Here is a 23,304-nt window from a genome sequence, read left to right on the forward strand (position 1 = left end):
TGCTGCCTTCAAATGTCCAAATTTGGTGCAGTTGATCAAAAAATGAATGACCTAGCAGGGGCAGTGCACATAAGCCACTCCCTTGCCCCACCTCGGGCAATATACAAATCATATACAAAACTACCAACAACATCAAAGTATGGCCGAAGGGAGTGAGACGAAATCTGCAGGACTGCTTTGATGGCTCTGATGAGCATGTTCAACGAGAGGTTAAGGTTTAGTTAGCATGATCTTGTTAGCTGCTGGCAAATGCTTTTCCATTCAAAAGTAGCCTTGTATTCTTATGTATTTTGTGCTACTACACGTACATTTACTTACGTTTCTATAGACACTGATACGTAAAATATTGGCATATAGACCACTAAAACGTAAATAATTTATGTATGAACATCTTTACAGATGTACAAATTTGTATGAATCCCTATTTATGAATATTAAAATCGTGACATAATCTTGATTCTACTGTAATCAATTGTCATACCAGTTGCATTATGCAGTTTACTCATAAATGTAACAAATGGTTGCACACACGTGAGGAAAAGGATCGATTTTCTCACCGCCCAACCAGGAGGGCACATGTCATATCCGACTGGAGCTGGAGATCACGGCATTGGACAGTAAGCCCTGCCAGCAGTCGAATGGGACACCTACTTGAAGTAGGGGCTTTGCAAAATTGGTTCTGTAATTAATTGTCCCCCTCACTGCCTCCGAACAGGGAGCCCACACTGCAATGCAAAGGGGGTGTCTGGTGGCAAAAATGGGCAAGCTCTCATTGCATCCAAATAGGACGGCTTGACCAGCGCTGTAATTGAAGGGAGTAATTGAGGGAGCCTTTGAATGTAGGAGCTTGCGATTGCTGTTGTTATTATTGGAGTTTGGTGTGATGAGTATGTTGGAGTTTGAAGAGGGTAGATACAGTGGGTTTGAAGTTTCGTAAAACATGGACTGGTTAGCTGATGAGCTTGATGGGCTTTTTTTATATGAAACTGACTGGATCTGATATAGCTTTTGAAAGTGTCTGCTAGTTCCTAGCATCTGAGAAAAATAATGAGGAATCTATTGATGGAATGGTATCCTAATCTGAAAGGGGAGATACATTTGGTGAGTATTTCTAGGGTCATGGGTTGTCTGGGGTCATGACGGGGGGGTTTGGATCATTGAATGCCTTTGTTTAGGACAAAGGTTTGTGGATTATTTACCTCAGGGGAGGGAGTGCCGTAGATCAGCTAGTGAAAAATTGGATACCACTCAGGTAACCATTGTTGGACCCAACTTGGAGGTCTTTAATGCTGTTGAGGTATGAGATAAATGAGGTGATGTAGAGAAGGGAAAAGTCTGAAAATGACATGTTATACGAGAGATGGATGTGTCGTGGAAGGGTTTTAATGGGTGGGTTACAGGGATATTATCTCTGAATATTGAGGAACTGGAGTCGGGGATGTGCCGCCTCTGGAGCCAGCACCCTGAATCTCTGCAAGAATCTGCGGTCTGATGTTGTGAGTCACTGTGGGTGGCTCCGAGACAGGGTGGGACAGGCAGCAGTGTTGCAGTGAAGGAATAAACTGTGATTTAGACTGGAGAAGGGAGTTGGGAGGGTGAGGAGCCAGGGCTGCAATTGTTTGGATCGTCCCCTGGGGCTTGGGTAGGAACATAGAGAGAGGCACACAAAGGAAATGGCAGAGGAAAATAAGACGTGTGAGCCTGTGTCGCTTTTGGAGGCAGCCTCACCCTAGCTTCTGATGCTGGCGCTGTAAACCACGGAAAAGGAGAGGGGTTAGAGACAGGCTCAGAAATGTCTGAGCCTGTGCTGCTATCGGAGGCAGTATCATTCTAGCATCCGCTGCAGGAGCTGGAGGCCATGGAAAGGGATGAGCTGCGGTCAAGGGATGAGCAGAAGAGGGAGGCGAGTGAAGTTTTGCAGCAATGTTTGCTGAAGGCCTGCCGCTGCAGCATGACACTCAAGGTTGGCTGGATTTTGGGTAGGAGGTAGATGGTGGTGTTGAGGAATGCAAGTTCAGGGCCTTGTGCGCTTTGCTTGCTCTATAAGCTGCCTTGGAGGCTGTATTTAGGTTAGAGGTAGGCTGATTGCAAGGAGACATACAGATTGTAAAGCTGAGCTTTCTCCATGAGAAATGGACTTCTGAGCTGATTAATGCCCGCCTCAATCCTAGTACTGTCCACTTTTCCAATGGCAGAGATATTGTTGGGATAGCGGAAGTATAAGAGGATGCCAGGGAGTGTGGCGGATGTCTCGCAGGTGGGGGCGAGGGTAGTCCTCCTCGTTATCTTTAAACAGGGCCTGGGGCTCGGGAGCAAAATCAGGCAGAGAGTGATCCTCGGACATGATAGCGATCGGTCAAGGCCAAATGCTGGAAAACTGTCATGGGATAGAGGTAAGTCGGCTATACATGTATTACACTTTTACACTGTTATGTTTTTTTTTTTTTATAAACTGTACATATTTTTTAAGAAATGGTTATGGGTAGGTTTAGAGGTAGGAGGTCTAAATATATTTTTAATGCTATATTTTTACTAAATTTTTTATTTTCCTACTCATTTCCATCCATTATTTTTTAAATATTCTTTTAATATCCTCTCAAAAAATGGTTATGTTTGGGTTTTGGGGTAGGGTTAAGGGATCTAAAATGTAGCTTTAAAATAGTAAAAGGGTAATTATACCAATATCTTGTCCAGGCTGATTTTGCAAGCAACATATAAATTGCCAAAATTTCATTATATTATTGTAGATATTTAACTGCAGGTAGCCCTAATACACATTAACGCAATGCTGATGTTGTTAACATTAACAATTTGAGAACAAAGTATAATTTGCATTAATTTACGTAATATGATAAGCGATCGTTAAATTTAATCAGCGCGATTTACTGCAATGCTTTTTTTCCCTTAGTTGGTCAGAACAAAAGTGGATGTTACTTACTTGTTCAGATGACATTTTCTGGTGAAAATTCTTATGTTGGTCATACTTAAAAAAAAAAAGAATCTGTGATTCCGAATGACAGTATCGTCTCGGTCACTAACGTAACCTCGGTTCCCTGAGAGTAGGAAACGAGTATTCCGTAATTTAGCTTACGCTATGGGAAAACTCCTTTTCTCGAGAATATTGAAGCCAAATTTTTAAAACGCAGTGCAGCTGCACAGCAGACATATAGCTGAGCCTCTGGCTGTGCTGCGGCAACTGCATGAACCTATTGCGAGTCAGCTAAGATGCACGAACCAATCAGGTCGATTCACGCCAGTGCGCGTCAGAGCTTGTCAGTATGGGCGTGGCTTATAGCTATAAGCCTCAATTTTTGCCATTGAATTCAGGTTAAATCGACTGAAGCAATCCCCTGATCAAAGCATAGTAGTATGGCGGGTTACGCAATACTCATTCCCTTCTCTCAGGGAACCGATGTTACGTTAGTAACCGAGACGTTCCCTTTTGATAGGTCTCTCATATTGCGTAAGTTAGCTTACACTATGGGAACCCCTTTCAAAATTCTGTGCGTGCTTAGAAACTGCGCCCCATACTATAGCCTAGGGCCAAGTGCCTGAGGCTCATAAAAGAGTAAAGTTATGATTCCTAATAGAGGCCAGATCAGTAATGAGCCTCATATAGGGAATATAGGAATGTGCCTTATAAAGGGCTTATAAAGGGCTAAGCTCCGTCTTTATATAGTATATAGAACTGTAGTTCAGGTTCACCCAGGACCAGACAGACATCGGCCTTGTGGAAATTGTGCTTGGTTCTTTATTTAGACACTTTATTTAGACACTTTATTTATATGGAAAGAACGCTTGTTTACAAAGCGGGAACTTCCAGGTTATAAAACCTCATAAATGTGGACGGTGAGGCCCAGCAGGCCACCGGACAAATATCTTTAATTGCATTCCACCCGACCATGCCCATGACGAGGCCATGCCTCTCGTGGAATGAGCTCTGATGCCTATGGGACAACGCAGGCCCTTAGATCCATAAGCCAGCGAGATTGCGCTCTGAGTCGAGAGCACTTTAGGAACATACCCGTGCCTTGGCTTAAGGACAACTCTGGAGTCGTTGGGCCTGAATTCAAGGTAGGAAGCGCTCACTGAGAGTGCTTGCAAATCACCCACTCGCTTGACTAATGCCAGTGTTAGCAAGAGAGCAGTTTTGAGCAAAAGAGGCTTCAGGTCAGCAGAATGAAGCGGCTTGAAAGGGACCCCTTTCATGGCCTCCAAGACCGTGGAGAGGTCCCATATAGGTACAGAGGGGGGTGGAGGCGGGTTTAGCCTTCTGGCTCCCTTGAGGAAGCGCACGACAAGGTTGTTTCTTCCCAGTGATTGTGCTGCTATTGCCACCACATACTGTATACTTTGAGCGTGGAGGGGGTGGATCAGGGAGTGATCCAAAAGCTGTTGTAGAAAGGAAAGTACCTTTGTCACTCCGCATGAGTAGGGGTTCAGGCTCCGTACTGTGCACCAGCCGGAGAACACTGACCATTTTAGAGCATAAAGACGCCTGGTTGAAGGCACTCTTGCTTCGGTAATGGCATTTAGCACCCTTTCCGCAGGGATCCAGATCATCCCGTTCGCCTAGTTGGGGAGGTCTCTCCTCAGCGGTATCGGCCATGGGGCTGATTCCAGCAGCTGAGTCAACTTGGAGAACCATAGCTGGTTCCTCCAGAAAGGGGCTATCAAGAGCACTGCATACTTGCTCTCCCTGGTCCGTTCGATGACCTGCGGTAGCATAGTGACCGGAGGGAATGCGTACAGCAGGCGGCTTGGCCAGTTCTGGGCCAGTGCATCCCTGTCTTTGGAGAAAAATGCTTGGCAATGAGCGTTGTCGAAGACGCCGAAGATGCTCCATATTAGCTGAACCGTTTGCGGGTGAAGAGACCATTCCCCCGGAGGGACGTTGTCTCTGGATAGCATATCCGCACCCTGGTTCAGAATGCCTGGCACATTCACCCTTTCTCAGCAAGCGCAGGTTGACCAGAGCCCAAAGCAAGAGGTGTTTGGCCATGGTGTGCAGGTTGCTCGGCCTGAGGCCAACTTGGCGATTTATATAGGAAACCACTGACATGTTGTCCGACCGGACCAAGACGTGGTGACCTTTTTTAAGTATGGAAGGAAAGCTTTTAGTGATAGAGGGACTGCTCTCATCTCTAGACAGTTTATGTGTAGGCACCTCTCCGGGCTCCACCAAAGGCCAGAGATGGGCCTGCTCCCTTTTAGGGCCCCCTAACCTCTGTTGGAAGCATCTGTCAAGATCACTTTCCTTTTCGAAATTCCACCCATACTCAAACCGGACTGATACCAGTTGGCTGCTTTCCAAGGAGGCAGGACTGTGACACAGCCGTGGTTCACTCTGATGCGTAAGTGGCCAGATCGCCACGTGTGAGCTGGCACACAGGGTTTTAACCAGTGCTGGAGGGAACACATATACAGTAGACCCAGCTGGAGTACTAATGATGCTGAGGCCATGAGGCCTAACTTCCTCTGAAATCTCTTGAGAGGTATGAGCTCAGAGGCATACCGCTCAGAGCTCAGAGCTCTGAATGATGCCGCTAGACACTGAATGGTGAGTGCGTGCTCTGACGTAAGCTGCGGCCTCATCTGTATAGAATTTATGACTGTCCCCAGAAAGGCTATACTCTGGCTGGGAGACAGTACGCTTTTTGAAGCATTGATCCTGAGATCCTTCTCACCGATGTCTTGACCACAGCTAGAAAGTAAAGGAGGTCTGTGAGTAAACTATAGCGAGTAGCTTTGTTGTATTATGTTCAACACCCATTCTGATATTCCGGGGATGGCTTCCCAGACCTGCATAGATAAGGGTTGAATGAAGTCTGGGGACGGGCCGCTTTGTGATAGGGACCTGGCTGCCTAGCTGTTTTGTGTTTGTTATAATGTGGGAACAGTGCTTATGTGCAGGGGTGCGTACTTTATAGTGGGCACACAGCCTACATTCATTACAGTTCCAGCGTGAGCCTGAGGGGGCACTGATATTGTGTGAAGAGTGCTTATGTGCAGGGGTGCATACTTCATAGTGGGCACACAGCCTACATTTATTACACTTCCAGCGCGAGCTGGAGGGAGAACTGATACTGTTGGAACAGTGCTTAAGTGCAGGGGTCCATGTTTCATAGTGGGCACACCATCTACATTTATTACACTTCCGGTGCGAGCCGTAGGGCGAACTGATACCGTGGGAACAGTGCTTATGTACAGGGGTGCGTACTTTATCATGGGCACACATCCTACAGTTATTACACTCCAGCATGAGCCGGAGGGGAAACAGACAGAAAAGTGCTCTTTTCATCTTGTATTTGTGTCTCCTTTAAATTGGCGTTTGTTTCCAGGCGTGCGTGTTTCAATACAGACTCGTTGACTGCAATGTTGGCATCTCCAGCCGCCTGAACTAAAGAGGGGACTGGGAGGTGTGAAAAAAGGCTTTTTGAAAGGGTGGTCCGGCCGCGGCGGGACTCAACCACTCTCTTTTCATTCCTGTCATTCAGGCTAAAAAGGCTTCCGAGACTCGGGGTCAAACACAATCTTGCGTCGGGGTCCCCAGCGGTCTGGGAACTGCTGTTGTCTTGTTGAATGAGAGAGGTGATAGACTTCAGCCGCTGGGCGGGGCTGAGAGACCGGCAGTGCTGGCTTCTCTGGCTGAGGGTGCAGCGCTTTCTTCTGGGGTCCCGAAGCAGAGCTGGAACGTTTGGGGAGGAAGTGGCGCATTGCTTGCCTGTGCCTCAGTGAAACGCTCCGTGAAACTGAGGTCTCTGCTGAGGGTCCTGTCGGCGCCCCTCCAGCAACCATTTGTCCAGCCTGCTTCGCGTGGGTTCCTCGGAGGAAGACCACGAAGAACCCGAGGTCTTCGACGTCCTTAGTCAGCACGCAGAGAAATTCAGAGTCAAGGCTGGCTCTCACACCGCTGGCGCTGGCTTGTGTTGAGGGTGCGGGGTCGGGTCATGGAGCCCGTCCACCCCTCGCATTGGGATGCAGCAAGTGAAAGGCTGTTATCCTTCTCTTCTTCCTCATCCGATCCCCCAAAAGAGATGAGACTGGCCGCTCGCTGAAAGCGGCGCTGGTCTGCCTGTGTGAACGGGACCGGTGAGTGGGTTTCTCTGGGTGAGAGCGAGGCACGCGGGGACTGGGCTGACGTGTGCTCGCTCGCATCTGTCCACTCTGGCATTCTTTGTCCGCGGCGCTTCTTGTGCGGCCCGAGCAAAGGGAAAGCAGACGGCACGGGGTCATTGGCGGCGAAGATGGCCAGTCGAGCCCGCAAGGTGGAGAGCGCCATCTTATCGCACCCTGTGCAGCCGCCCTTAGAGAGTACAGCTTTAGCGTGGTCGTGGCCCAGACAGAAAGCGCACAGGATGTGACGATTCGCTCCAAAGAGAGGGCCTCTGCAGGAGGCGCAGGCATTTGAAACAATGCATTTCTTGTTTGAAAAACTCTTTTAGATAGTGAGTTTGCAGCGGCGAACTCACTAGTTTTGCTTTTAAAAGGATATATGCGCGCCGGATGGCACAGCAGAACGACGAGTTGAAGGCGGCGTCCTCAGAACTGCTTAGCAGGTCGCTCTGCTCTGCTGAAGGCTTTTCGACGGCGGCGGTGAAGGATTCTCAAACCGGAGGTCAGCAAAGTGGAAAATGCTGAAGGAGTTTAAATCTGAATTCTATGGCGAAAATGGGGGCTTAAATAGCTATAAGCCACGCCCATACTGGCGGGCTCTGACGCACTCTGGCGTGAAGCGACCTGATTGGTTCGCGCATCTTAGCCGACTCACCATAGGTTTGTGCAGTTGCCGCAGCACAGCCAATGAGCACACTTGACGTCAGCTATATGTCTGCTGTGCAGCTGCACTGCTTTTTGAAATTTGGCTTCAAAATTATCAAGAAAAGGAGTTTTACCATAGTGTAAGCTAATTTACGCAATACGAGAGACCTCTCGAAAGGGAACCACAGCCGCACATTCTCCTCAAAACATTGGATTCATCCCCGCTGTGCCGTGCCGAGGCACAACCCATGTAAAGTTGATAATTCCACGGATAACGGCAATTGCAGATTGCGAACAGAGATGGCACTGCAGCTTTATGCAGTGAAGAATTGCCAAAAATAGAAACTGTCCTAAAAATAGACATTTGTTGCCCCTTTTAAGATAAGATGAGATAAGATAAGAAAATATAAGATAAGAGTGTTTGACTAAGACAAACAAAAAAAGAAAACTTGTTACTTTACAATTTTATGTATTTTATAATATTTAAATTATAAGTAAAGAGTGATTTTACAAAACATTTTCCTTGTTATTACTATACATCTTGAGCAGCAGGTATGAAGGACCTATAAAAAATGTCCACCACTGACTTATCTTTTGTTTTGGATTGTTTTCCGTTTGCATTTCATTTCTTTTTTTATTCCAATTCTACTTTAAAACCAACTGTTTAACAAACAGGACAGGCAGCAAACCTCTTTATTTTTAAGTTTGAACTTATAAGCTAAACCCCTACTTAAGCTTCCAGTTAGCTTCTATGACTTTTAAGTAAGCTAATATCTGAAACAGCAAAGTGTTGCTACTGATGCTCTCTTTTGGTAGCCATCAGTATGGGTGATGCCAGGCCAGAGCATGCTGGATATGAAAACTGAATAGAATAGAGCCTGAGCCGGTGACAGCTGGTGAATGGCACTTTAGGCCAGGTGTAAAGAGATTCAAATGTTAGATTGTAACGTCAGGGCATCACACCCTTTAAAAGCTCAGAGATGTGACATAGGCTACAGTTCTTTCAGCTCTGCTTTAAGTGGAAGTATATTAGAGAACTACATCATGGTTTGCATAATAATATTTCATATAATATTTATATTGGGACATTAAGAGATTGAATGCTTCATGGCCCTGTTAAGTATTTCTGTCTGTTAAAGAAGCTGTTAAAGATGTGAAGAATTTGAAAGTCATTGAGGGTTATACGATATGAAAGTAAGAAATCCTAAAATAGACACAGACTGGGAGCTGCCTATTTATAGATGAGATAAGGAAGATAAGATAACGCTTTATTCATCCCCTTGGAGAAAATAAAGTCTTACAGCAAAATGCACAGGGACCCCCTATAATTGGGTAGTAACTAAGAGTGTAAACTCGCGTTTGATCGGCCCAAGGTCCGGCATCCGACCAGCACGGAAGGTCTCTACGTAGGCTACTGTCTTTTTTCGCAGCAAAGTATTTTTTATTAAATTCAATACATTTTTTCAAATTTATTAACACGTTATTTCATCTGACTCCATGAATGAAAAAGGTTTTAATGATATCCGTGCATCGTTAAATGTGAGCGAATGTTTGACTATTCATTTTAACTCTAATGTCAAAGTCAGTTAGAATAATCAAATGTAACAATTTATTATGTCAGGTAAATGTATCATAACAATTTCACAATCAGTTCAGAGCTCTGAGCTCTGAGCGGTATGCCTGAGATTTCAGAGGAAGTTATAGGCCTCATGGCCTCAGCATGAGTTCACAGTGAGATTTCACCTCAATCACTGTCCCAGACTTACTGGGGCAGAAGTTGATTTACATGGATCCATATGCTTAACAGTGGAAATGTGCATTGAGCTAACACCTTCTGACCATTTGTCTGTAAGACACACCCTTCTCTGTGCAAGATATTTCTAAACTATTAAGAACTTTATTACCTTTTGGTTTGCTTCTTTGGGAATGAGACATTTGTACCAGACATTTCAAATGATACTAAACATGTAGGCTATAAAACTGCATGATAATTGTTCACATTAAAACCATATATATTTTGGATGCATTTAAGATGATTTCAATATGAGGGAAAAGAAGTGGGGAGAGAATGGGGGGTCAAGGTAAAAGATACGTCTCCTCTGGTGCACGAGAGTGAGTTCAAATGGTAATTTTCAGCAGTGTCCTTTGTCCACTCGAGGAGTGATCGTTCCTCAACTAGTTTTCCAGTCTTACAGAGATACATGTGACCACATTATATTCGCATGGTATTTTAATCCAAGGGCTCAAAATTGGACTATACATTCTTAAAATATATATATTTCTGCACGTTGATTCTTTTAGAACACACTGGTTTATCATCCAGAGAGGAGCCAGTTTTCTCTTTGACCACCAGAGGGTGTCATGTGAGAATGAGGCTGAACATGGAATCAAATATCTCGGTAACGACTGCCACTCTGTGCTCACTGTGACCATTTAACTGTGGGAAAAAATAATTATAACTGTGGGATAAATATTATCTAATTGATTACTTTAAAAAATAATGTTTTAGGCCTACTATAGTTGTAGACTAATTTTTCTGTTTATTTTCCATGCAAGGTAAGACTATTTCACAGGGTGGGCCTATTTTCTGGTTGTCAGTTTCACACATACCTTGAAGTTAATATAGCTATTAGTATATTTACTAAATAGTGTATTATCTCCTAATATAATTTATAAATTATTATTAATTTATAACATTTTATTAAGTTAAACTGCCTCTAAACAGTCTATTAATAGGCATAGCAAATGTGTAAAATGCCCATTATAGAAGCCCAAACAAAAATGAATGGAAAAAACAGTAGACAAAGTGTATTTATCGATAAAAATTAATAATAATAAAAAATATATATATGAATATATATATATATATATATATATATATATATATATATATATATATATATATATATATATATATATATATATATATATATATATATTATAAAGGCCTGTGTGTGTGTGTAGGCTATGCATTTAGCTAAATAGGCTACTATTTTTTTTATATATATATAAAGGCCTATAGTATTATTATATATTATTTGATTCCTCTACCACGCCATATATGCGACAAAACTGGAATAGTGTACAGCAGTGCAAAGTCCAGTTGATTGCCATGGAAGCGGCCGCGGCCGCGTCGCGTCACTCGCGTAAACGGGACTCTGCACTGAACTCGTGTACCCATGATGCTATGAGTCAGTGAAACTTTGACAGGCACGGAAGAGGATACAAGCAAGCAAAAACACAAGACATCCTCTACCATACTATCTGGATATGAAAATGCACGAGTGTCGATAGAATTTCGCGACAGTGTGCTGTTCGATATGCGGTGCTGCTGTCAGCGATCGCTCGCAGTTCAGACGCAACTTGCAAACGCGCAGTTCATTGAGTGACAGGTAAGCAGGTAAGCGATGTTTTACAAACATTTGAGTTTGCTTAGGTAAAAGTTTTAAGTGCGCGGGCTGCTGTTTTGGGCTTCGTCACCTCAATTTGTGGGGGGCAGGTTACAAAAACGTTTCGTGGTATCAATTTCATCGCATAGAAAGTTAATGAGCGGCAACCTATCTCACACTGGAGCTGTTTGGTGCTGCTGCGTCGCGCCAATTGGGTTGCCAGATCCTTTTCTATTTCATGCTGTTTCCAGGACTGGTTACAATAATAGGCCACACTATAGCCTTTATTGATAAATACTGAAGAAAACGGGCTACACAACTGTAAAACGTTTGTAAATCAAGAAATTAACATGTTGAATGCTTTAGGTGAAACCTCCAAGAACCATTTTTTTCTAAAAGTCAGTTTCCCCTTGTCTATCAAAGCAAGCCATTATTAAAAATTAATGTTTAAATATTTTAATACTATATTTTAATTATTAAAATCAATTATAAATATTTAAGTATTTCATAATTATACATGGACATTTGCAATGTTGACAAAATCCCTTATTTTGCGCATCACATCTATTCACAGCAGCAGTCTTTTTTTTCTCTTCTGGTCATCTACTGATAAGACCTACTTTAAATAAAGAAAATTCTTACACTGTGGTGGGTTCAAAGTGCAATGGGGATTTTTTATTTTTTTTATTGATCAGATGTGATTGTTTTCCTCCAGCACACAATCTAATTGTGAAACAGTGAAAGTAATTTGGAATCGAGTGTTTAAGTGTTTATTGAGTAAAGTGCTGAATAGGGATCAGTTCAACTGTAACAGTGGCTGCAGTGCATAAGTGAATAATTCATTTCTAAGCTATGCTCCCCAGCCGTGTTTGAGTCTGGTTTCCTTTATAAACTTTGCATTTCCTCGGGCAAAGAGTTTAAATTTATATATTACAGGTCACAACTGATTAGTCTACTACTGCATCTAATGATAAAGTGGGGCTTTTATTTGGCTACTGAAATCCAGTGACATGACTAACACGATCCATTAGCATTGCTTGGAACTCCTATTCCAATAATTATTGCAGAGGATAATGAAATCCTTTTAGGAGCTTTTCTTTGAAGTCTGTCACACGTCACTAAATATCATTTATCAAGTATTTACAACTATAATATGGATTTCCTGCAAGCATGTGTTTTCATAGAGTGGCCAGTTTTTTACATTCTTTTGGACTTTGATGACGCAAGGGTTGGATGCTGCAAGAATATGCTGTGATCCCACACTGAGTCTTTGTGTCTGTTGACAAAGGCCAGTCTTTGCTCTCCCTCTAGAACACCATAGTTTATATTCATGATAGTTTGGCCTTTGCCTGACAGAGCTTTATTGTTTGTGTTTTGTTTATTTGTGCTTTGATACCTGTTCCATTCATAGAGATGTTGTATATTTCTGAAGGTGTTTTGGATTGTTTGACATTTTCATTGTTGATATCTCTGTTCTCGCCTCTCTCAGTTGATCAGACATGGACCATAAGGATGTATTCGCAGCATTGCAGACAGTCTGTTCAGATGTTATCTTGGCTCTTAATGGATCCCTCGGCAGTTCTTCACATGTGGACGCTACGAACCGTCTGTTGGGGGTGATGAGGCAGGTTCAGGAACATGGTCGTGCTGTTGAACCGTTGATCACTGGCTTTACTACTGTCTATCACCATTTTGATTTGGATGCGCAGACGCCTGGCAATGGATATCGGACCTTAGTCAAGGTAACTGCTAGTTGGTTGCAAAACTGATGAGTGGATAAAAAGGGGAATTTTTAAAGTTTCAAATCTAATGTTATAGTTGCAAATGAGGTGTTCTTTTCAGCGGGCAAGATAAGTGCTTTTGGCTGTGATTTAGTTGTTTAGTAATTTTATATCTGGTTATGCATTATTATGGTATGGTAAGAGAGCATCAATAGCTTAACTTTGCTGTTCCAGACAGTAGCTTACTTAATAGTCAGGGAAGCTAACTGTTTTTTTATTTTTATTTTTTAATAAAGAGGTTTTCTGCCAGTCCTTTTTGTTAAACACTTAAATTATATGATCATTTTAATGATTAAAAGTATTTAATTATTATTATTATTATTATTATTATTATTATGTAAATGTTTAGGGTTCAGTTTGAACAAATGTTTTATCATCACTGTCTTCGTTAGACCTGATTTCCCATTACATTCAGCATCAGGCTCATATTCACCATCTCAAACATATTCTCAAAACTATCATTTTCAACATCTTCAAAATCAATATTTTGATCGCTGACAGCTTCTTCACCAGATCCACCATTAAGTGACAGTGACAGTAATATTTGATTACGTTCAGGACTTGCTCTGCAGTAAATCGTTGAGCCATTTCAAGTTTTGCTGATGATACTTCCTATACTTTTGTTTTCTGCCTGCGGTAACTATGAGTGAAACTTCACTTCATCCTTGTGTATCAGACATTGCCAGCTTGTGGAATAAAGGTGAATTGCACTTATTCAGTCATCAAAAATGAAATTATTGTTGTTGCAGAAAAAATATACTTACACTGTTGTACACCTTGGGTCATTAGCAACCCTATACAACTTTTACCAAATATGAATGGGAAAATAGGCATTCTTTTATAATTGTATAGCTTTTTTCTTGTTATATTGTTTGAAATGAATTGGTTGAGGAATTCTAAGAAGGTTGATGTCTAACTTTAAAAAATGAATGAGAAGGAGAGTAGTGAATGACGTCACGGGTCACTAAAGACACGGGGTATGCGTTTAAGTGTTAATTCAAATAAATTCCAGAATTATTAACACAAAATAAATAAATTCTATTTACTACTGTATATCTGTGTCTGATTTAAAGCGGGCTGAATACTCCACAGGATAATCCACAGCTAGCTATGCGTCAGGTGGTTCTTTGCGTCTACATTGTGCATTAAAAGCGTTTAATGGACAGCTAGCCATGGATTATTCCTTATTTATTTGCCTTAAAATCCACAAAAGTAGGCCATTGACTTTCCTTTTCTCCATAGGTGGTCCATTCCTGCGTCGTCCACATCATCCAGAAGGCCCGTTATATCGCATCAAACTGTACTGGAGCATTTTTCCGGTTGGACCATAATGTGACAGAAGTGGAAGCATACTGTAGTGCCCTGTGCCAGTTGCGAGCATTACTATACCTGGCACAGATATTACTCAATGACAATGCCCACGGTCAGCTCTATTCACAGGATGAAGGCGGTTTAAGCAAGAGGTTTGTGCAAGAGTACATCTCCATGCACAAAGCTTGTTTCTATGGCCGCTGCTTAGGCTTCCAGGTGAGATAATGTGAACATTTCTTTTGCAAAAGTTTTTACAGTACTAATAAGCACACTTAAACAAAGTTTTTTATTGTTTCACTGATGCACAAATGTGTGACGTATGCACATTTGTTCCAGAAACACAAAGTCTCTATTTCTTTGTCTTCCTACAAGTTTCCCCCCTCTCTCAGGCCTTTTCTACAGACAGTGGTCATCAGTATGGTGTCCTTTGGTGAAAACTACAAAAAACAGCAGACTGGGCTTGGTAAGTATAGACTCGATTGGTTGCATCAAAATTTCATAATATTAGGGCTACATGATTTATTCTTATCATGCATTTATGTCTGTTATTTATAGAAGCTTTGTTTTCGCCATGGAATCATTTAAAATAATATGAATAAAAAAGGTAACTTTTTATCTTCTCAGAATCGTTCATATATCAAAATTCAGAGAAAAAAGTCTTAATTGCAATATAAAGTCACAATTCTGAGAAATTCTGAGAAATTAAGTCAGAATTGCAAAATATATACTCGCAAATCTTACTTTTTTCTCAGAATTGTGAAAAATAAATTTTTTTCTCGCAATTGCGAGAATATATCTCACAATTCTAAGAGGAAAGAAAATGTGAGGTGGAAAAAGTCACAATTACTTTTTTTATTCCGTGGCAGAAACAAGGTTCCATAGTTATTCCCATAAAATAATGAGGACATTACTGTGCGTTCACACCGCCGCCGGCGAGAGCATCAAAGTGACCGTAAGTAATTCATTTTCAAAGAGAGCCGGCAGCGAGCTCCGGCGAGGGCATTGCCGGCGCGGCACGTCTTGGACGGCGAGAGCGGCGAAGAGAGTTGAAATCAGGTAAACTTTATGGTAATGAGCTATGACGCGGTTCAGCGGCAACCAATCGGAATGTAGAAGTGCTCCGTTTGAGAAGATTCCAGAGAACGCAGTCCTGTGAACTTTGGTTCCGACCACATTAGTTCCCAATCAAAACAGAGGAGAGGTTGATCATTTGAATTTGATAAGAAGGTGCGCAACACTATTTATCGCCAAGATTTTCGCGCTAGAACACTTGTTTTTCAAGTTAGAATGGCACTTAACCATGAATACAAAAGCCACACCACACAAATGGCTTTTAATTGGTTTATTTCATTAGCAAACATGTCACTATAATTGTTAAGTTCTTTCCATTGATAAATTTTCTGCAAAAATAACGATCGACATGCTTGTTTACTTTGCTTTAAAAAAACTTTTAAAAAAGACCAAGCATTCGATCTATGTCAGAGCATCTGAGCGTCCACGAATCTTTCCACGGTGTGCCGGCAACGGTGTGAACGCACGGTTAGTGTGTTTCAATACTTACACAAATACATATCCCTTTTGTCAATGAAGTTTGATTTAATTACAGGCATGGCTGCTCTTTCTTTCTTCACATCGGGCAAATATGTGGTTGACCCTGAGTTGAGGGGGGAAGAGTTTGAGCGCATCACTCAAAATTTAGATATGCAGTTTTGGAAAACCTTTTGGAACATTACTGAGTCAGAGCTATTATCGGTAAGCACAAGTATGTTTATGCATGATTCTAAGTGAGAACCGATAAAACAACATCCATACCTTGTTGTATTGTTCTCGAAGTTAAACTGTACGTTCACAACCATATTTGCAGTACTGATTTGGGGTCCGTATGATTTTTAATGTTGTTGAATGTCTCTTATGCTTGTAAGTTTTTCTTTTTGAATATATATTTAAATGTAATGTTTTTTTGTGATGGCAAAGCTGAATTTTCAGCATCATTACTCCAGTCTTCAGTGTCACATGATCCTTCAGAAATCATTTTAATATGCTGATTTGCTTCTCAGAAAACATTTCTTATTATTATCGATGTTGAAAACATCCTTATATGAAATAGAATATAAATGTATTTACTGTCACTGTTGATCAGTGTATTGTTTCTTTGCTGAATAAATAAGCCTATACTAATTTCTGACTGACCCCAAACTTTTGAACAGAAGTGTACAAAATAAGGCCGAACAGTTCAAATGGTCTTTTTATGAATCTTATTCTATATTTCTCTTAAGAGTTTGACAAGGATTTCTTCCAGTGTGGTGCAAGTGAATGTAACATTAACTGTGCCAGCTGAAGGTCTGAGTTTGCCACTGGCCTCTGACCCCAATCTCTCAGTCGCTGTGAACCCTCCACTTGCACACTGGGGCCCTGGGCCAGTCAACGTGCGCTTGATCTCACACACACTCCGACAAGGACAGGTTTGAGTTTTTGTCTTTTATGAAAATGTTTTTACATTTAGGACAAGCAGCTATCCTTAGGCTCTGATGGATGTTTTCAGTTACTTAGAGTGAGCATGAGAAATGTTTTCAACATTCTTGTAATAAGTTAGAACGGCTGCTAAAGTTAGCGCTGAATAATCGGTTCTGCGCAATTTCCTCCATATTTGATCTCTTCCCACAGGACAGTGCTGAACTGTTAGCACTTTCTCGCCCTGAGGGGCCTCAGCTGTCTCTGCCGGGCAGTTTCAATCGTCAGACAGCTCCTCTTTCTCCTTGCCTGATCATACACTTCCATGGAGGAGGCTTTGTAGCACAAACGTCAAAATCACATGAGGTATGGCTGTGGCAGTTTTACCTATCTAAGTTTCACATAAATGTTGTTGTTGTTGTTGCTAAAGGCCCTCTTTTGTCTTTATTGTAGAATTACTTGAAGAGCTGGTCAAAGGATCTGAATGTGCCTATTCTCTCTGTGGATTACTCATTAGCTCCAGAGGCCCCATTCCCCCGGGCTCTTGAGGAGTGTTTCTATGCCTACTGTTGGGCCTTGAAGAATTGCCATTTGCTGGGTTTGTATCACACATCCCTCACCAGATAGAAGCAACTATTATGTAGACAGTGATTGTTTTACATGGGGACATGCCGTCTAAATAGGAAATGTTTGTGTATTTCTCCTTGTTTAATTATGCTGTCGACATTGCAACTCCCTTTTTCCTATCAATTAATTGATGTTGCATGCATTTTTCAACGTGGCCCTCTTGACACCTGGCAGTAAGATGCATTTTGGTCATCTGATCACAAGTGATTTTTTTTTTCACTTGTGATTTATAAAATAAAAAATGTCTTTATAAAATAAGAATATTATAAAATATTAATTATAATTTACAGTAATTATAAAATAAGAAATGTTTCTTGAGCACCAAATCAGAATATTAGGATGATTGCTGAAGGATCATGTGACACTGAATACTTGAGTTATGATGTTGAAAATTCAGCTTTGTCATCATATAAATAAATTACATTTTAACAATATTACTGTTTTTACTGTATTTTTGATACAAATCATACGAATAAATGCAGTCTTGGTGAGCCATAACAGGCTTTCAAAAACATTTAAAAAAAACTTTTGAATGGTAGTTATAATAATTATAAAATAATTAGTGAAATGCTTTTTTTAAATATTTTATATTTTAATATACCCAAAGTATTTTGTCAAATGCCCAAAATTTGATGGCTGAATCAATTACATTTTTACATTTTATGACATTCTAGTTTTTACATATAATTAAGGTTACAAACGGCACAGCAGAATATTACTTTTCTAGTCTGTGTGCTAGTGAAATAAATGTTGATGCGAAGGATAACTTTAATTTAATCTCCATAGAATCCTATAGCCAAGACATGAGGGTAGCACCTTAATAACTTAATAACTTAAGTTGCTGCAAAGAACCATTTGAAACTTAATTTTTAGGTGCGTGAGCACAGTAATAGGTGTGAACATGACAAGCAATTCATGCCAACTATGCCTCAGGGCTCTCTAAATGTTGATCTTGCTACACAGGCTCGACTGCAGAGCGGGTTTGTTTGGTGGGAGACAGTGCAGGTGGTAACCTGTGTATAACAGTCTCTATGAGGGCAGTGTCTCATGGTGTACGCGTTCCTGATGGGATTGTGGCAGCGTACCCAGCAACTCTGCTAACAACAGACGCCTCACCATCCAGACTACTCACTTTAATCGACCCTCTGCTGCCTTTGATTGTGCTCTACAAGTGCATTGATGCCTATGCTGGTGAGCTTTTGGATCAAGTCAAGTTGTGTATTTATACAGCGCTTTATACAGGACAGATTATTTCACCGCAGCTTTATGGTAATAAACAGGAAAAAAAAACAGAATCAATGTAGCAATATTCTTCAAATAGGAAACAATAAGTTTGGTTGTATTTACAATATAGTGTCATATCAGTTCACTAGATATGAACTATATAGGTACCAAAAGTCTGAGACAACTATTGAGCAAATTTGTTAGAGTATGTATTCATCTTTGTTTACATTAGTTAATAAAAATACAAGTTAATTGTTAGTTCATGTTAACTCGGGTCCATTAAATAATATTAACAGGTAGAACTTTTGATAATAGTAATGTGTTGGTGAATGTTGAGAATAACATTAACTGAGATTAATAAATGCTTTAGAAGTATTATTAGTTCATGTTTACTCGTGTAGTTATCCAATGTTAACAAATGAAACCTTGTTGTAAAGTGTTACCAAAATATTTAATATTTTTCTTAAGTATTTTCATTCAAATTTGTTATTAATGTGACAATTTGAGGAGTTGAGTGAAAGTTTGCTTCACAAAGTTATGAGTTCACATGCTCACTGTCAAAGTGAAGAATCTTAAATGCTTCTAATTCATTAAAACAGGATTGGGACACCGCTGTATGTTTCACCTAGTCGTGACAATTCTAGAATGCTCTATATCCAGAATGTACAGTAATATTAAACCTTCTGTCTTATCTACAGCACCTTCATGATTTCATATTGGTCTCTGCCGCTCTCTTATTCAGGTGCAAATTGTCAGTCAGTACAGCCAGCACAGCATTTAGACACCCTGACTGCTTTGGGACAGGACACTGTAAAGATGTTGAGTAACTTCGCCCAAGGAGCGTCAAATTGGCTTCAGACTTTCATAGATCCAAAGGTACCAGCATCATCACCATCATCCTCTGCAACTACATCATCAAATGGTGCAACTACATCATCAAATGGTCCTTCACCTTCCAAGTCACATTCTGTTAAGAGACCACAGGAAGTCCAAGATTACCCAGAAAATTTTGAGCCTCTACGGTCTAGATGTCTGTCGGATATACAGACACCTCGCACACCAATAATGAAGAACCCATTTGTTTCTCCACTACTTGCTCCTGACAATCTTCTCAGGGGCCTTCCTCCAGTGCATATAGTGGTAAGACATGATGAATCTGCATTAACCAAAATAGTGCTGTAACTCCTATTTTAATGCCTTGATTGTTTTCCTCAGGCCTCTGCTTTGGATGCCCTGTTAGATGATTCCGTTATGTTTGCCAAAAAGCTAAGGAATATGAACCAGCCAGTCACGCTCACTGTGGTTGAAGACCTCCCTCATGGCTTCCTGAGCTTATTTCAGTTCTCCAAAGAAACCCAGGAAGCAGCAGATCTATGTGTGAAACGAATCAGAGAAGTCTTCCAGCAAGAGGAATTACCTGCTGATAAGAGGCAGCCAGGGCTTAATTAAACCACAAAGGTCTAAGAAATTACAGTGAATACATCTAAATAAAGTGAAAGGTTCGAAACCCAAAATTAAGGGTGTCCATCCACCAGCTCAAATCTTGGAAACAACTGTAGATCCAGCTTTCAGTACCAACATCATCATATCTCCTAAGGCTTAAAGGGTAAGTTCGGCGTTTTACAAGTAAAGCCTTGTTTTAAGATCGTTTCTGATTAAATCGAACGGTTAAGATTAAAATTTGGACACATGCTGCTGTCCCGAGAATTTTTTGTGTAAGCACCCCCCCCCCCTATACAATGGTTTCATAGGGGCACTGGAACAATCATTCATATAAACGCATTAAACTTTAGTTTACAAAGACGTGAAACTCACTGAGTGGTCTGGTGTGTTCACTGATATGCTCACGCAAAAATCACTGCAAAAGATGCTTTCCAACAGGTGTTTTACCGTTCGTTGTAAAACTGTGGACCTATTTTTCCAACGCCTCACAACCGGACATTCTTCCAAAAACTACGATAAAACCTGTTGGAAAGCATCTTTTGCAGGGATTTTTGTTTGAGCATATCAGTGAACACCCCAGACCACTCGGTGAGTTCCACGTCTTTGCTAACACAAAAAATGTGCTAACACAAAAAACTAAAATTCTCGGGACAGCAGCATGTGTCCAAATTTTAATCTTAACCGTTCGATTTCATCAGAAACGATCTTAAAACAGGGATTTACTTGTAAAACGCCGAACTTACCCTTTAATATGTAGTCTTGCCTCAGAGTGATTCATTATTAGATGTTCGCAATGGCCATTCACTGTTCTGTTCTCCCCTAACAGAATGTCTAAGCATCCACCAAAATTTCACCATTGTGCCTCTTGTGATGCAATAAGATCTAAGTTGCTTTTGCACTGCAAACCAACACATTTTTTAAGCAACTGCACTGTGGCTTGTTTTTCTTGTTTTTAGCTAAAATCCAGTGGTTTGAATGTTTAAATGTAGGGGTGTCAAACACACAGCCTTACTTTCTCACATTTAATTTAACCCTTGTTCTGTGTTTTAAACCCTGTTCAAATATGACCAGCCTTTTAAAACTGCTTCTAAGTGTCTCATTACTCTATATTATCACCAAATATTGGATTCAGTCTTTTTGTCTACTTGTTTTATTTCAATCAGCACAGGTTTTGCATTTCTTTTTGGATCCGATGGATCGTAGGCCTCGTTTATCTGAGCTTATGTACCTCAATTTTTGACCGAAAAAAGCATTATTTGTGGATAATTTTGGCAATATTGAATAAAATTTAAAAGAAATGTATCACACTAGTGTGCTTTAATGTTTAACTAGGAAGTTTGTTTTAAAAATTATTTTGAGCAGAAAATGGTCCAGCCATTAAAAGTTAATGGGGGAGACTGAAAATATGAGAAGTTTTTAGGTGCATGTTAATCATATTCATGTTCATATATGTACAGTACATGTGTGCTTGCAAACACAAAGGTCTGGATACATACACACCCCAGCTACCACACACACATGCGCACATGCACATACACACATGTGTTCTTGTGCACAAACTATTTTGAGTATTACACACATTCCTTTTCACAGAGATGAACTTTATCCTATTCTGAGCTGCATCCAACATCCATTCATCCATCCAACATTACCAAACCTGTAGGCACACACAAGTGCAAGCATGTGTGCGCACATAAAACGCATGTTCATGTACACAAACTATTTTGAGTATTACAATCTTTCCTTTTCACAGAGATGAACTGCATCCAATATCCATTCATACTTCCAACATTACCACACATGTGCACAAACACACAAGTTGGGTTTCCATGTTTCATGGGGATTTTTATTCTACAGTCATGGTCAGAATTAATGGCTCCCCTGGTAAATATGATCAAAACTGGCTGTAAAAATAAATCTGCATCGTTTATCCTTTTGATCTTTCATTCAAAAAATTGCCAAAAATCTAACCTTTCATTGAAGTAAAAGAATTGAAAGTGGGGGGGAAATCACATTATGAAATTAAATGTTTTTCTCCAAAACATGTTGGCCACAATTATTGGTACCCCTAGAATCTTTTACGAGTAAAATATCTCTGAAGTTTATTCCCATTAATGTTTACCTTTTTTTAGCACACCAGGGTGACTAGGAACATGAAACTGTCTAGCTATGACTTCTTGTTTCACAGTAGTTTAAATATGAGGAAACACAAAAGCCAAATTCCCTTATTCATCCATCACAATGAGTAAAACCAAAGACTATAGTTCTGATGTGCATGAAAAGATTGTTGAGCATCACAAAATAGAAAGTGGCTGTAAGAAAATAGCTAAAGAATTGAAAATCCCCATTTTGACCATCAGGGCAATAACTAAGAAATTACAATCAACTAAAGATGTTATGAATCTGCCAGGAAGAGGATGTGTGTCTATATTGCCTTGATGCACGGTGAGGAGGAGAGATTGAGTGGCCAGAGACTCTTCAAGGATCACAGATGGAGAATTGCAGAGATTACTTGAGTCTTGGGGTCAGAAAGCCTATTTTTTTAAAAATCAAACAACCCCTACATCACCACATATTGTTTGGGAGGATTTCATGAAAAATCCTCCTCGCTCGTCCAAAAACAAACTCCAGCATATTCAGTTGTCAGAATGACTGGAACTTTAAACGGCACAGGGTTCTGTGGTCAGATGAAACTAAAAAAATAGCTTTTTGGCAGCAAACACGCTAGATGGGTTTGGTGCACACAAGGATAAAAAGTACCCCATGTGTACAATTTAATGTACCGTTGGATCTTTAATGTTGTGGGCATATTTTGGACTTCTTGTTCAGATACATGGCATCGTGGATTCTATCAAATATCAACGGATAAAAAATCAAAACCTGACGGCTTCTGCTAGAAATCTTATAATGGGCCATGTTTGGATCTTCCATCTGGACAACGATCCAAAACAAAAAATCAAAATCAACACAAAAATGTGTTACAGAGCACAAAATGAAGCTTCGGCCATGACCGTCCCAATTCCCTGACCTGATGAGTTGAGTGAACTGAAGAGGAGAAGCACCAACATGGATCTGAGAATCTACAGGATCTGGAGAGATTCTATATGGAGGAATGGTCTCTGATCTCCTGTCAGGTGTTCTCCAAACTCATCAGACATTACATGTATAGGAGAAAACTCAGAGCTGTTATCTTAAAAAAAGGAGATTGCAAAAAGTATTTAATAAAAGGTTTACAATAATTGTGGCCAACGTGTTTTGGAGAAAAACATTTATTTCATAATGTGATTTCCCCTCCACTTTCAACTCTTTTACTTCAA

The 23,304-nt window shown here is 40.7% G+C and overlaps 1 protein-coding gene across 2 annotated transcripts; it reads left to right on the forward strand.

The window, feature by feature from the left end:
* The first annotated feature begins 11,011 nt into the window (after positions 1-11,011).
* Positions 11,012-21,289, forward strand: lipea (lipase, hormone-sensitive a). Of its 2 annotated transcripts, XR_013190157.1 has the most exons (12): positions 11,014-11,153; positions 12,640-12,892; positions 14,174-14,458; positions 14,579-14,705; positions 15,849-15,994; positions 16,519-16,704; positions 16,907-17,059; positions 17,147-17,291; positions 18,284-18,511; positions 19,287-19,684; positions 19,760-20,211; positions 20,645-21,289. XR_013190157.1 is itself a non-coding variant. In XM_077195251.1 (11 exons), exons 2-11 carry the CDS (start codon positions 12,650-12,652, stop codon positions 19,991-19,993), a joined length of 2,145 nt encoding a protein of 714 aa, XP_077051366.1. In that variant the 5' UTR covers positions 11,012-11,161; positions 12,640-12,649; the 3' UTR covers positions 19,994-20,154. The 2 variants fall into 2 exon arrangements, 1 of the variants encoding a protein (XP_077051366.1); XM_077195251.1 differs by lacking the exon at positions 20,645-21,289 and having other exon boundaries at positions 11,012-11,161; positions 19,760-20,154.
* Positions 21,290-23,304: the final 2,015 nt, after the last annotated feature.

The sequence above is a fragment of the Siphateles boraxobius genome, unplaced genomic scaffold (assembly GCF_051911475.1).
Source record: "Siphateles boraxobius isolate OS27281-9 unplaced genomic scaffold, OSU_SipBor_1 33, whole genome shotgun sequence".
Lineage (NCBI taxonomy): Eukaryota > Metazoa > Chordata > Actinopteri > Cypriniformes > Leuciscidae > Siphateles > Siphateles boraxobius.

Coding starts and splice junctions, on each gene's coding strand:
- lipea (XM_077195251.1), top strand. CDS start 12,650: ATGGACCATAAGGATGTATTCGCAGCATTGCAGACAGTCTGTTCAGAT. Junction 14,706..15,848: donor AAAACAGCAGACTGGGCTTG/GTAAGTATAGAC, acceptor ATTTAATTACAG/GCATGGCTGCTCTTTCTTTC. Junction 19,685..19,759: donor TTCCTCCAGTGCATATAGTG/GTAAGACATGAT, acceptor TGTTTTCCTCAG/GCCTCTGCTTTGGATGCCCT.